The 15,263-nt window shown below is 42.3% G+C and overlaps 1 protein-coding gene across 19 annotated transcripts in view; it reads right to left on the bottom strand.

Moving 5' to 3' along the window:
- The window catches only part of ANO4 (anoctamin 4), a 431,104-nt gene that overhangs the window by 210,942 nt on the left and 204,899 nt on the right, over positions 1-15,263 (bottom strand). For 14 of the 19 annotated variants that reach the window (XR_009736492.1, XM_061417051.1, XM_061417056.1 and 11 more), the window contains exon 4: positions 10,084-10,275. Coding sequence is in view for 18 of the 19 variants with exons in the window: in XM_061417036.1 (XP_061273020.1) it covers positions 10,084-10,275 (192 nt within the window). In the remaining variant the exon portion in view is untranslated. The remainder of the gene's footprint in view (positions 1-10,083; positions 10,276-15,263) is intronic. The other 5 variants (XM_061417047.1, XM_061417048.1, XM_061417052.1 and 2 more) reach the window with 1 other exon arrangement.

Below are 15,263 nucleotides of genomic sequence, written 5' to 3'. Positions count from 1 at the left end.
AAAACTCAGGGAAACAGGAAGGAGTTTAATAATATTGGAACTAGAAAACGGGAAGAGGAAATGAGAAAGGTCCTAGCAACTACACTCCAATAAAAATTGAATTTAAGAAAAAAGAAAGGTCTAATGTGAAAGTGAAGTCACTCAGTTGTACCCCACTCTTTGCAACCCCATGGACTGTAGCCTAACAGGCTCCTCCGTCCATGGGATTTTCCAGGCAAGAATACTGGAGTGGGTTGCCATTGCCTTCTCCAGGAGATCTTCCCGACCCAGGGATTGAACCCGGGTCTCTCGTGTTGTAGGCAGATGCTTTACCATCTGAGCCACCAGGGAAGCAACTACACTTCAATAAAAATTGAATTTAAGAAAAAAGAAAGGTCTAATGTAGAGTAGAACAAGAAATATGCTAGAAAGTGGACCATCACTGACATATTCAATAGAAAGAAACAATAACCCATTAAGGTGACTATGTGTGTTTTCAATGGAATACTATGGTCCCTTCCTTGCTACCCTAGGGTGTGAACGATTACAGGGCTTTATATTTAAATATTCCAAAGCTTTGTAATACAAACTTGCTAGAAATACTGCTACCAAGTTGATTGAAGAAGGTAATGAATGAATCAAACCAGTGGAGTTGGAATCCTGCCTCTGACACTTACTGGCTGCATGCTTTGGGGCAAGTTATTTAAACCTTCCCTGTCCCTGCCTTAGATACCACAACCACAAAATAAGGATGACAGCATGAGGATATTAGAGGAATTAAATGGAATAATGAATGTAAATAGCTTAACAGTTTTTGAGGTTGGGAATATGGTAGCATGCTTAATGATAGCTGTAATTATATTATTGTCAAACATTTAATACCCTTTGCATACAGAAAGTATAATAGTTATTCTAGCTCACTGAAAACAACAAAATCCTAAAGTTCCTCTCCTGTGAAATCAACTTGTACCAGCATTTAAATACTATATCTATATAAGGGGGAAATGATCATGTATAAAGGGGGACAGAGCTGCTTAGGCTTTTCAGTTCAGTTCAGTCGCTCAGTCATGTCCGACTCTTTGTGACCCCATGAGCCGCAGCATGCCAGGCCTCCCTGTCTATCACTAACTCCTGGAGTCCACCCAAACCCATGCCCATTGGGTCAGTGATGCTAGAAATTATTTTGAGAAGTAATGAAACATATTATCAAAACATCATTTTACCAACTCTAGAAGAGAATAAGGGACAAATTCTGTGACTAATCGCGTTTCTTTAGGATTCTATAATGGGCCTATCAGATAAAGGAAAAGCATTAGAAGAAAGAAGCATTTTCGATTTCACAAAGCTTCTAATTAATTCTATTTCACATGGCACAGTCATTGTACTGGGATAATTTGACCCCACACTCACTAAACGTTACAGTTTCAAACTCAAAAATTCATAATCAATGCTTCAATTGAGTCTTCTTGACCCTTAAATGATAGTTCCAAGCCTGGTGCCATTTAATACTTTAATGATTTGCCCATAAAAGGAAACAGTATTCACTAATTTTGAGCGGCTAAAAGATAAGGTCAAAATGAACTCAATACACAAGAGAAGTCTTTGAAACAATCAGAAGGAAAGACAAACCATATAAATACAAGGTGGAGGTGAACAGTTCCTGTGTCAGTGCAGCATAAAGGGAAACCATCTAAATGTTGTCCTGGCACAAGTTAACTGGGAAACTGTCCTATGGTTCAAGAACCAAGTAAGAAATGATTCTGGGACATACTTTCAGGCTTCTGAACTTTGTCTATGATGACGGCAACAACAAACATCACCACTTGCTCCTGGCACCTTACTGTGCCAAGGATCATATCAAGCATTCTACATGAACGGATTTATTTGACATAACAACGCTATATAGGGTTGCCAGATATAACACACAAAAATACAGGGAGGCCAGGTAATTTGAATTACAAATAAATTAATATTTTTTTTTATCATAAGTGTGCCCCATGCAATACTTCGGACATACATCAAAAGATATTTGTTGTTTATCTGAAATTTAACTGTGAGTCCTATGTTTCATCTGGCAACCCTAACACTGTGAGATATGTATGAATATTCTCATTGTGCTGATGAGGAGACAGATTCAAAGAAATTAAGTTATTTGCCCAAGTCTGCAAAGCTATTAGGTAACATGTGAGTTTAAAACATCTAACAACAGAGCTTGCACTGATTACTAATATAATGCTCTTACTATGCTCTTTCCTATATCTGGATGGCCATCACCCCACCTTACACTAGAGGTCTTAGTTGACTTTCAAAGCCCAAAATCATATGGCCTTTTGATTACTTCTTAAATCTTTGTCCTAAGAATGTTACCATAATTTTATTTACATCTTTATTCCACCCCTTAATACAATGAATTCTATTATAGCAGATTAAGCACAGGTCCCTGTATAATGGACATGCTTTCATATACACTTCCCTTTTGTAATGTCACTTCTATTTCATTTTGGGGAAGTGTCGTTCCCTTACTGTGTGGAGTCCAAGTGGGAGGAGAAATAAAGGGGTCCTATCTGCTGCTCAAGGGAGACATCTCCTGTCCTATCCTTTTATCTTTCACCACTCTCTACCCAACCAAGGGAAAGGCACATGGCAAATAGGGATCTCTTCCGGGTCTTCAAAAACTGAGCCAAATGATGAAACTAAGAAAAGTGGTAAGGGTTTATTTATTCCAGAAAGTCAAATAGTTCTTTTATTGGTATCTGTTCCTTTTCCCAAGGCTAGTTCTCCAGGCTTTCCATCCATATCCTTGAAATTTAAATTTCTTCTTTGCTTGAATTAAATAATTGGTTTCAATTGTTTATAACGAAAGAGCCCTGACTGATGGTCCCTTTGGACATGACTGTGAGCTCCCTAAGGTCCATGAGTAATAGAGTTCTACATCATTCCAGCTCCAAAGAGCTACCCTTCAAATAAATGTTTGTTAGGACATGGTAGGCACTCAGAAATGCTTGTAAACTCAAAGAGGGATAAATGAACTAAAATTGTTCAGGGCTGATGGCATGGAAGATCTGTAAGATTTTCTTGTTCTTTTCATGCTTAACAACCAATCTGAGTGGGCTTTTAGAAAGCACTTTGGGAACCAAGATGATTAACTTTGTAAAAATTAGATGGATGACTTAATAGGCTTCACCATGACTAAAATGCACGTGCTGCTTCTAAGATCTATGACTCAGTGCAAATAAGAAACTCAGCTTGAGAGCTCTTCTATAATCTCCCAAAGAGAACTATGATGCATTAGTAAAAATGTACACTAAACATTAGAAGGATAGAATTGAAATCATCATATGTATCTCAATAATATGAATTTTAAACACATATATTTTCAAAATCAGGTTTCTAACTATAATTTACTATGATTTTTCTTAATTATAATTCTGTGCTAAGGAATGGCTTTATAGTTTCAACCAATAGCCAATGCCAGTAGGATTCAAGAATCTATGATAAAATTATGATAGATAAATGCAGTGATATGTTTTTAAGGTAAAAGTAGTGACAAGATATGCTGATATTACACCATTAAGAAATATCTTTATAACATTTCTTCAAATGTTTATTACATTAATATCAGTAGTGGATGTCAAAGACTATTTTCTGCCTCAATCAAACACAAACAGAACATTTTATACAATTCTGGGCAATGTATTTCCAAAGGCGCAGCAATTAAATAAGACTTTTTCTAAGAGCGGAATGGGTAGGATGGTAAAAGAATGTGAAAACCATGTTGTCAAAGGAAGCATCGAAAAAACTAGGAAATGCTTCAGTTTGAAAATTGCTCAAGATGAGTTTTCAACCAACTAAAAGGTCATCACTAAAAGAAATATAGATTTACTCTGTATAATTTCAGAATGAAAACCTATATCCAGTGAGTGGATTAGATTCCAAGTTCTGGGCAAGGGGGAGAGAAGATCTGACCAGAGGGATCCAGAAAGGCTTTTAGGAGGAGGCAGAATAGAATTTAGGTTACATTTTGAGGAATGAGAAGGGCTTAAGAGAAATTTATGGAGGTAGGGGCATTCCAAAAAGAGGGAGGAGCTTGAACAACGGCAGAAAAACGGGAGAGTAAAAGCCTACTTGAGAAATAGTGCAGAGCTAAGGATAAAGTAGAACAAGGCAGGTTATGGAGTATATAAAAGATATTCCAAGAAAAACAGGGAGAGGTGAGTTTGTAGAGGCTTCAAACAATTGGGCTCACAACACTGTCCTTTGTTCTAGATAAGCATAAAGATTTTTAAGCAGAGGAGGATTAAAAAGTGAACTTCAGGGTGGAGAACTTCAGGGTGCTCTGGAAAAATAAGAGAGCCATTGAAGGTCCCAACTTTCAAAACCTTTCCACTGGGCCTTCCAGAATTCTATTCCCACCTGTCTTTTCTCAGATTGCTCCCTTTATCTTCTTGCTCTAAGGAAAGGCTGGCTCCTCCCAGAGGTCATGGCCTCCCACAGGCTCCTTCCTATGGTACTATTTTTCTCCCACAGCCCTGACACCAAAGAATCTGGAGAAGGGAAGTATATTCCTTGAGTCCTCAATGCCACCTTTAGATCGCTGTTCTTCCCTCTTCCCTAAACATCCCCAGTCTTGACTCTGAGGTTGTTCTATTATATCACCTTTTCTCCACCATCACTGCACCTACTTGCCGCCTTCCAGATCATGTTTCCTCATTTCCTGATGAGGTTAACTCCTGGCTTTTTGTCACTCTCCCAAAACTATTCAATTTCAATGTCTATGCAGATGAGCTTTCTCAAACTCTTGCCTCTCATTCCCTGAGAATTATTTTCTCCACTGATCTTGCCCTCCATCATATTACACTAACTTCATACCCTAGCCTTGACCTCGCCATTACTAGTAACTGCAATGCCCTCCTTAATATCAGTGCCCTGCACTCTACTCTCTAATTACCCCCTCTTATCTTTTCAGCTCTTCTTCCCCTAACTTAACCTCAACACACTTCAACCCCTCTGGGACCTCCAACAAAGTGATCCTATCAACTATCCACTGAAACTCATGCCCCTGGGTGTCTTCACTCCCTTCTGTACCAAGCTTACATGATCAGTTGTTATCATTTTTCTCTCTAGTGCACCTCTGGTTCCCCTTCTCTTTTCCCAGTTCCTTGGCAAAATCACAATCCTGAACTAAAGACAACTCTACATATGTTTGGCTCTTCCCTGGTGGCTCAGACGGTAAAAGCCTCTGCCTACAATGCGGGAGACCCAGGTTTGATTCCTGGGTCAGGAAGATCCCCTGGAGAAGGAAATGGCAACCCACTCCAGTACTCTTACCTGGAAAATCCCATGGATGGAGGAGCCTGATAGGCTACAGTCCATGGGGTCGCAAAGAGTCAGACATGACTGATCGACTTCACTCACTCACTCACATATGTTCTATGTTTTCACTCAAGTAGCTGAACAAGGTTAAAGGAAAACACACAACTATGGTAACTAGTCCTAGTTTAGTTTCAACTGTGAACCTCAACTAGCCTTTTAATGTGGGCTGGCAACCATATTCCACTGTCTACACCATCATACCATCCTCTCAATCCATCTCACTCCTTTCTCATTCTCAGTTATGACCTTCCTTTCCAGATTCCAGATAAAACTGAACCCGGGGGAAAGTGAAAGTGAAAGTGGAGTCACTCCAGGCAAGAGTACTGGAGTGGGCTGCCATTTCCTTCTCCAGGGGATCTTCCCAACCCAGGGATCGAACCCAGGTCTCCTGCATTGCAGATAGGCACTTTACCATCTGAGCCACCAGGGAAGCCCTGAAACAGGGGAAAAGAACTTCTGAGACCCTCCTCACATTGCCAGCATCCACGCACTCTCCCGTCCCATTTGTTATCACAGAAAAACTCTTCATGACTCTATTGTGCGAACAGCTCTCATTTCCCTCACTGCTGCTCACATCACAAATCCCCCCATCTCCCCAGTGCCACAAATGATCTGCAGGAGATTGCTATTTTGAAAAGAAACTCTTTCGACCTCACTTCTCCCCCAGCTGCTGCCCTATTTCTTCACGATCCTTCACAGCAAAACTACTTTTAAAAAGTTGTATATATTCTCAATATCTGATACACATGCTTCCATTCTCTATGAAACCTACTTTAATCAGGGTTTAATCCCCACCACTTCACCAAAATTGCTCTTCTCAAAATCACCATCCATCTCCACTTGACTAAAATCAGAGGCCAATTCTCATTCCTCATCTTACTTGACTTTCAGAAACATTTAACCTAGATAATCACTTCTATCTTTGTGTAAGACTTTCTTAATTTCCAAGACACATAATTTCTGGTTTATCTAGTCTTGCTGGCCAGCTTTCTTTTTCTTTCTCTGCCTTCTTTGCTGGTGGTTCATGTTGAGACCTTTTCTATTGGGGTGCAACAGATTTCAGCCCTTAATCCTCTCCCCCTTCTCCATCTGGTCATCTCTTTTCTTACCATGGCTTTAAACCCCAGTCTCTCAAACTCCAACAATGTTTATACCACCATCCATGTGGTCTCTTCAGTTGCCCACAGACTTTTTTTTTCCCCACAGACTTTTGATTTTGACCCCGTTTCTGCCTTCAAATCCTAAATTCTGCTTTCCCTTCAGCTTTCTCCATATCGGTTGATACCAATCCCATTTACTCAGGTCAAAAACCATAAAGTTGTACTTAGCTCTCCTTTCTCTCTTATTCCACATTTAATCTATCGAAATTCTGTTGGCCCAACTTTAAAATACATCCAGGATCCAAATTCTCACCACCACTTCCGCTGCCCTTAGTAAGAGCCATCATGTCTTGACTGGATTGTTAATGGCAGCCTCCTATCTGATCTTCCTCCATTTACCCTCTACCCCTGTGGTCTATTCTCAAATAACAGCCAAAGTGATCCTGTTAAAAAATATGTCCACTTACAGGATTCTTCCGTTCACAACCCTTTAAGAGCTCCCATTTCACACAGGGGTCAAAGTCCTTACATGCTCTTCAAGGCCCTGCTCCATCTGACCTCACTGAGCTGATGTGTGCTTCTCACTCCAGGCTCAGGGGTCTCAGTGCTTTTTCCCAGACTGCCAGACTCACTCCTATCCCAGGGCCTGTCCACTGGCTACCCCTGGGCTGGAATGAACCTGCCTATAGACATGGCTCTCTTGCCTTCTAGCCCTTGATCACACATCTTCTCCACAATGTGCCCTACATCTTGCTGCTGCTGCTGCTAAGTCGCTTCAGTAGTGTCTGACTCTGTGTGACCCCATAGACGGCAGCCCACCAGACTTTCCCACCCCTGGGATTCTCCAGGTAAGAACACTGGAGTGGGTTGCCATTTCCTTCTCCAATGCATGAAAGTGAAAAGTGAAATCGAAGTCGCTCAGTCGTGCCCAACTCTTAGCGACCCCATGGACTGCAGCCTACCAGGCTCCTCCATCCATGGGATTTTCCAGGCAAGAGTACTGGAGTGGGGTGCCATTGCCTTCTCCGCCCTACACCTTGAGGACCACCTTATTACAACTGTAACAATGCAACCCTCACCACCTGCTACCCCTCCTTTTTCTTTTATCCATAATATTTATCTTCTTCCTAAACATTGTTTACTATGTTTATATATCATCTATCTCCTCCGTATAGTATGTAAACTCTCTAAGAGCAGGGATCTTTGTTTCATTCACTGACGTATTCTAAGTGCCTAAAGAGTGTCTGGCAACCAAACAGGCCCTCAATAAAACATTTGTTGAAAGGTTGATAGAGCAATTAGAAAGTGATTGTAATCAGTCAATTATACTTTTAAAAAGCCAGAAAAAAATTTTTAAGGAACTCTATAGTCATAGTCTGAAAACCAGCTAATGAAGGGTCAGTTCAGTCCTACCCTAAAAATTATTTATTGGAGATACAAAAATAAATATTCCAGAATCCATGACTTTAAAGATCTTACGGTGGCGAGACAGACCATTTCTAAGTATTCAAGATTATGGAACAAAATCAGGGTATCCTAGAGAGACCAGCATGAGCAAGGGTGGAGAGACATGACTCAGCACCATGTGTCTGGAGAGCTGAAAGGAAGTAAGTCTGATCAGATCTCAAGGTCTGGTTGATGTGCCAACTTGGCTAGAGTTCCCAGTTATTGGTGAAGACCAATCCAGATGCTGCTGTGAAGGTGATTTCAAGTCCATCATCAGTTACCTTTAAATAAGGGAGATTATCCCACAATGAGAGAGGGGTGCTCATTCAATCAGGCAAAAGGTCTTAAAAGCAGAGCTGAGGCTTCCCTAAAGAAGAAATTGTACCTGTGGACAGCATCCTCCGCTGTGCTCAAGGCTTTTAGTCTGCCCTTCAACAGCCTGTCCTATGGATTTCAGACCTGCTTAGACAGCCCTCAAAATCATGTAAGTCGATTTTTAGTAAAACTCTAGTATAAATCTTCTGGCTCTGCTTTTCTGGTTGATCCTTGGCTGATACATTGGAGTGTAAAGTTTAAGACAGAAAGAGGCAAAAATGGATGAGAAGCACTAGGGCCTGGATTATGGTGGGCATTTGTTCCTAACATACTAAGAGTGTTGGCCGTTACCCTGGAATGAGTAGGACAAGCAAGATGAATGGCACAGTCACGGGTGAAGATGAGTCATTCTGCATTTGGTGTGAACCATGTACTGTGACAAGAGGCAAGAGGACAAGCGAGATGCTAGAGGTTGGGAAACCATCAGAGTTACCTGTGAGAGAAGCTATAGGAGAATGGAGAAAGCAGGTTGCCATGGAAGTCAGGGAATATGCTTTGGGAAGAAGTGGTGGTCCACTCTGGTTGGGTACATCAGAAGAGTCTGCCACCCACCAAATTGTGGTGAAAGCAGGTCAATAAGAAGAGCCATGATGATGTGAATGAGGCAGAAACCAGGCTGCATTGGGTTGACAAGTGGCTGGGAACCCGAGTGAACAAAGGTAGGTTACTCTTTCAGAAATCTGGCTTTGGAGGGACCAGGAGAAGTGGCGGAAGTGAGAAAAGGATGCAGTGTCAAATGAAGATGATTAAAATGAGAAGCTTCAGCCTTCTTCACAAACTGAGGGGAAAGACCAAGGTCCAGGAGAGGAGGGGTGGTCAAGGCCACTGGTGAAGGACACAGGGGAAAGCTCAGTCAAGGACAGTGGGAAGACCGCCACCTCCCAACCACCAGAGGACAGAAGTGAAGGACAGGAGTAGAAAGAGATATATTTGGAGATGCAGGGACCTGTAGTCTCAGGCCCGTGGGTTTCTCAGTGAGGGTAGGAAGCCAGGGTGTCAGCTGAGAGAAAGAAGATGACATGGCAAGAGAAGGAAATGATTTTAGCTGAGACTGGCTGGCACCTGAAAGCACATTACACACAGGAATCAGGATTGGGGGAGACTTAAAATATGTGACTTTGGAATTTCCTCACAATGTGCTATTTCCATGAGTCAGAAATAGTGTTCACTTGTTTTTCCTCAGTTTTCAAAACAAAGCCTGGCATACAGCAGGCACTCAAGAAATGTGTTGAATGAATGAATGAATGAATACTTAAATGAGCCTTTCACCCAAATACGTGAGGTGGTAAATACCAACTTTGATCATTTTATCATTTTTAAGAAATCACAGGTACTTCCCAGGGCCTTGGAAATTCACATGACTCTAGCTGTCTCCCTTCACCTGAGAAAGAAAACATGAGCGAGTTAAGCCGCATAACTGAGGCTTCAAAGTCCACATTTTCACCTTGACATTTTCCCTGGGCTGTCTTAGAGCAAAGTATCAAGAAACTGGCCAAACCTCTGTATTGTTTGATTCTACAGTAAACTTTTCTGAACTGAGCAAGTGTATTCACTGGAATTTTCATCTAGATTCTACCACAGTAAGTGGAATGTTGCCTTAACCTTTCTGATACTTCAAGCCCTCTTCCCTCCTATTGGTCTTGGTGACATTTACCACTGATGGAAGTGAAAAGAAGGGGGAAAAAAACTCAAGACTCTTTTAAAAAGTAAGCTTATCTGGAAGCGTGGCAGAATTAGATGACAAAAATATAGCACAGGCGGTCAGGCTGCTGCTAACCCAGGTCCCTGCTGACCCTTCCCCATGCATTACCTGGGTGGAAGACTCTGGTTCTCCCATTAGTGATTCCAGAAGAGCTCGTCTCCATTTTTACTGACCTTCTGCCTGGTGGAAGTGAGGAATGCCTGACCACGGGCAGGCGACGTGACCCTGGGCGGCTTGCCACACTTCGCCGTTGGTGGATTTGCAAACGCTTTTCAGCCCCATGAATAGATAAACTTAAACCTGGAATGAGAAATAGCACCATGATATTGAAGACGTCGGTTCAGAATAGCTAAAACACCAAATTATTTTCTGGCATAAAATCCAGAAAGCATTCAGTAACTGTTTCACATTCTTAAGGGATGGTAGTAATACTAAAATTGTGGTAGTGACTGATTTTCACATTACATAAATAACTGAATGTTGTTTCAGTCAAAAATGGACATCCTCAGTTATTGTGACAAGAGTTTTATACACAGATGCAATAAAGTTAAATATTAGAATTATTCCTGAGTCCTGAAAAATGTGCACATAATTGGCATGCTGTTGTCAGGGGCAATGAGGATTAGAAATTATTGTGATATCTGGAATTTAAATAAAAATCAAATAAGTTTTTTCAAAGTATTCATGTATAAGTCAGAATACAGACTGAACTCAGATTTATACCTCTGATAACCTTAGAATGATGTACATATTTAGAGCTATTTTATCTGGGAAATTTTCAGACACACTAAAAGTAAAAGGAATAGTATGAGGGACCCCATGCACACACCATCCAGTTTCAATAAATAAAGATCTTTCCAAAAGGCTGAGAAAACTTTCCAATCTTCACCTATTTCATTCCTTTTGTTGTTGGTTTGCTTTTTAGGTGCCAGAGTAGTTTGAAGCAAATTCCAGACTTCATGTCAATTTCATCAAAAATAATACTGGATTACATTAATTTACATCAATTATATTGATATGGATTATATCTGCTGATACATATAAACTATATTTTAAAATTCTGAGCAATCTGGGATATAACAGAGGTATGAAGAGTTATTTTTAAATTTCTCCAAGGAGGAGAGGAGGATATAACCTGGGCCAATCTGTAAATTCTAATGAATTTTAAGAAAGGATGACTCAAACCAGAATGAGGTTTAGTCAGCCAAGGAAAAAACAATAACAATGCAAAAAAAAAAAAATACATTAAACGTGTAAGGGAGACAAACCTGGGCAGTGCCCATCCAGGCAACAGCCCCAAAGTTCAAGATTTCCAAATGCACAGGCAGATAGCACTGACACACAAATTTTCTCTCCTTTATCCACTTAACTGCCCTTACTCTGACAATGCTCACAGACGAACTTCAGATTAGGATTTGGCTCCCAGGGCAAGGAGACAGTAATCACACGAGTATTCCCATCTCCCTGGAAGACAGGATCCCCAGTGTAGATTAACAGCTGGTATTCTGGGTGTCGTGTCTGCTGCTGCTGCTGCTGCTAAGTCGCTTCAGTTGTGTCCAACTCTGTGCGACCCCAGAGACGGCAGACCACCAGGTTCCCCCGTCCCTAGGATTCTCCAGGCAAGAACACTGGAGTGGGTTGCCATTTCCTTCTCCAATGCATGAAAGTGAAAAGTGAAAGTGAGGTCGCTCAGTCGTGTTCAACTCTTAGTGACCCCATGGACTGCAGCCTACCGGGCTCCTCTGTCCGTGGGATTTTCCAGGCAAGAGTACTGGAGTGGGGTGCCATTGCCTTCTCTGTCCATGCATCTACCTCCTCACAAACAGGATACTCTGCCCCATTAACTGTAACTAAGCCTGCAATGCTCTGAAGCTGAAACCTTGTTGTTGGAAGATTTATCCTGGAAAAGCCTGCCATGCGGGGTGGGCGCTCAGGAGACAGCCTGGGAGCCTTCCCCTCCCACTGCATGCCCTGCTCTGATGCACAGCTGCCTGGGCAAGTGTGAGCCTTCCTCCGAGCAGTACTATCACAATAGCAGCCACCTGGCACCCCCACGCTCCCTCCCACCATGATATGCTCCACATTTCCAGAGAGGTGCAAGACAAATGTCTGCAGACCCATAAAGACTCCAGAAGAGGGACTCCCATGGTGGTCCCATGGCTAAGACTCTGCGCTCCCAGTGCAGAGGCCCCAGGTTCCATCCCTGGTCGAGGGAGTAGATCCCTCATGAAGCAACTAAAAGACTCTGCACACCGCAATGAAGACTCAAGACCCACATGCCACAACTAAGGCCCAGGGCAGCCAAATACACTTATTAAAATAAATATTAAAAAAGACTCCAGAAGAACGCAGATAGATTTTCAGGTGACCGATGAAGGGGCTGGGAGAGACGCTTTAAGTCAACATCAGACGGTACACAACAGTCTCAGTCTGCAATAGATGGCTCTCCCGAGACCATATTTTCTTGTCCCTTTTCCAAAGATTATTGGGCTGAAGGAACCAGAATGGTGAGTCAGCATGGCACTTCTAGCTCTTATCTAACAACCCCTCAAGGAAACACAAAATGACAGAAATGTGAAGAAAAATTACACAGTTGAAATAAACAGCACAGGTACTTGAAACTGTTGAATTCCTGATTAAAAAATCTAATAATGCAGATGATGGGGAAAAGGTCAAATATAAAAAGAATTCACAAGTACTACCAGGAAAAAGTGGATATGAGGAAGATGGATATTTTATAGGGTAACTGGGGCAAAACCCTTGATATCTGAGCAAAGCCCTCTGGGTCCTCCATGAATTAGGAATTCTCAGAGGTACAGACAAAGAGACTGGACCATCAGAGCTCTCCTCATATAGTGGCTAAGTCAATGAAGGAGAGATGTGTAAACAAACAGTACACAAGACAGCAAATATACTCCAGTCTTACAGAAAGCTAACATTTACAGGAGACTCAGCAGTCACATGGAGAAGGGCATGGCAACCCAATCCAGAATTCTTGCCTGGAGAATCCCATGGCCAGAGGAGCCTGGGGGGCTACAGTCCATGGGGTCGCAAAGAATTGGACGTGACTGAGCGACTCACACACACACACACACACACACACACACACACACACACACAGCAGTCACATCTTCAGAAAGGAACTATCAGCAAATAAAGTGCATCACCCATCTTGTTCTTAACTTCTTTGCAAGAAAAGGTTGACACTATCTATTAAACAAGCTCAATATTGATCATTGTCCCAATAAGGCCTCATCACAACCTTCAAAGACAGTATTCATTTCTACGTTTGAAACCTGAGGCCCAAGAAGTGAAGCTACTCACCTAAGGCCACACAACAACTGAGCAACGAATCTGAACTCTGATCTTTTCCACTTTAGCATGTAGCCTGATGAATGAGATATCAATCCAAGGGTGAATTGTATGAAGTCAGTAGTGGTTCTGAATAATTTAACGAGGCAGGGTTGGAAGGGAGAGTGTGCTGACACTCCTTTAGACCCAAACTCTTATGAAACCATCTGTTCCCCTCCTTTTCCATCCATCTGAAATGTCTCCCTGGCTCCTGACCAGTTACCAAACACCTTCGTCAGTAAGAAACTGCCTCTTCCTCCTGAAACCCTTCCAGCTCCTCTGGCCCAAGTATACACTCCGGTCTCTTTAAACTTGCCATTAGTTTTGATCACACCATGGCCTTGTACTCTCAGTCACCTGCTGGCAGGCAGATGACCCATTTCTTCCACCAGCTCCAGAGTCTCTAAGGAGAAGGATCACATGGTGTACTTCTGACTCTCTCCTCAGTTCCCAAGTACCTTCCATGCAGAGACGGAGGTGACGATTCCCCTTCTTCAGCTCCTTCTCACTCCACAGCAGAGAGTCAAGAGCTGGTCAAGAAAATGACATGTTCATCTGTGTAACCCATTTTTAATGTAGTGCTTCTGGTTTCATTACACCCTCATCCTCTTCCCTAGACAAGTTCAGGCCTGAGGCTTGGCTGCTTCCTTCAACTTCAGCATCACTTCCTCTCTCACTCAGCTGAAAAGATGGAGCCCAGGGGATATCAAATCTCTCATCTTCCCTCCCTTCTACCCTCAAATATCTTTTAAACATGACTTTTCCTCTTGAGACCTACCATCTATCTTACTTGAAAAAGATCTTTAAGTCAGAACCTTGAAAAACACAAACCTTTAAGGATGACAAGTATATGGTGTGTGGTTAAAATGTGGGTGCTGGACTACTTACAATAGCTAAAACATGGGATGGGTCGTCATGCGAAATGATGGGCTGGACGAAGCAGAAGCTGGAATCAAGATTGTGGGGAGGAATATCAATAACCTCAGATATGCAGATGACACCACCCTTATGGCAGAAAGCGAAGAAGAGCTAAAGAGCCGCTTCATGAAAGTGAAAGAGCAGAGTGAAAAAGTTGGCTTAAAGCTCAACATTCAGAAAACTAAGATCATGGCATCCAGTCCCATCACTTCATGGCAAATAGATGGGGAAACAGTGGAAACAGTGGCAGATTTTATTTTGGGGGCTCCAAAATCACTGCAGATGGTGATTGCAGCCATGAAATTAAAAGACGCTTACTCCTTGGAAGAAAAATGATGACCAACCTAGACAGCATATTAGAAAGCAGAGACATTACTTTGCCAACAAAGGTCCATCTTGTCAAGGCTATGGTTTTTCCAGTAGTCATGTATGGATGTGAGAGGTGGACTATAAAGAAAGCTGAGTGCCAAAGAATTGATGCTTTTGAACTGTGGTGTTGGAGAAGACTCTTGAGGTCCCTTGGCATGCAAGGAGATCCAACCAGTCCATCCTAAAGGAGATCAGTCCTGAGTGTTCATTGGAAGGACTGATGCTGAAGCTGAAACTCCAATACTTTGGCCATGTGATGCGAAGAGCTGATTGATTTGAAAAGACCCTGATGCTGGGAAAGATTGAGGGCAGGAGGAGAAGGGGACAACAGAGGATGAGACGGTTGGATGGCATCATCTACTCAATGGAGATGAGTTTGAGTAGGCTCCGGGAGTTGGTGATGGGCAGGGAGGCCTGGCATGCTGTGATCCATGGGGTCACGAAGAGTCGGACACGACTAAGCGACTGAACTGAACTGAACTCCTAACTCTTAAGTTCTCTTTCCCTCCTTGTTCCCAAAGGTGGGGGTACTCACTTTCTGGGGCTACTGTAGCAAATTACAGTAACTGTGGTGGGTTGAAACAACAGAAATTTATCTTACAGTCCTATAGACTAAAAGCCTGAACTCAAGGTGTTTCTCAGAGCTGTGA

This window comes from Bos javanicus, chromosome 5, assembly GCF_032452875.1.
Source record: "Bos javanicus breed banteng chromosome 5, ARS-OSU_banteng_1.0, whole genome shotgun sequence".
Taxonomy (NCBI): Eukaryota; Metazoa; Chordata; class Mammalia; order Artiodactyla; family Bovidae; genus Bos; species Bos javanicus.
Note: the sequence above shows the minus strand (reverse complement) of the source record. Positions and strands in the feature narration are given on the sequence as shown.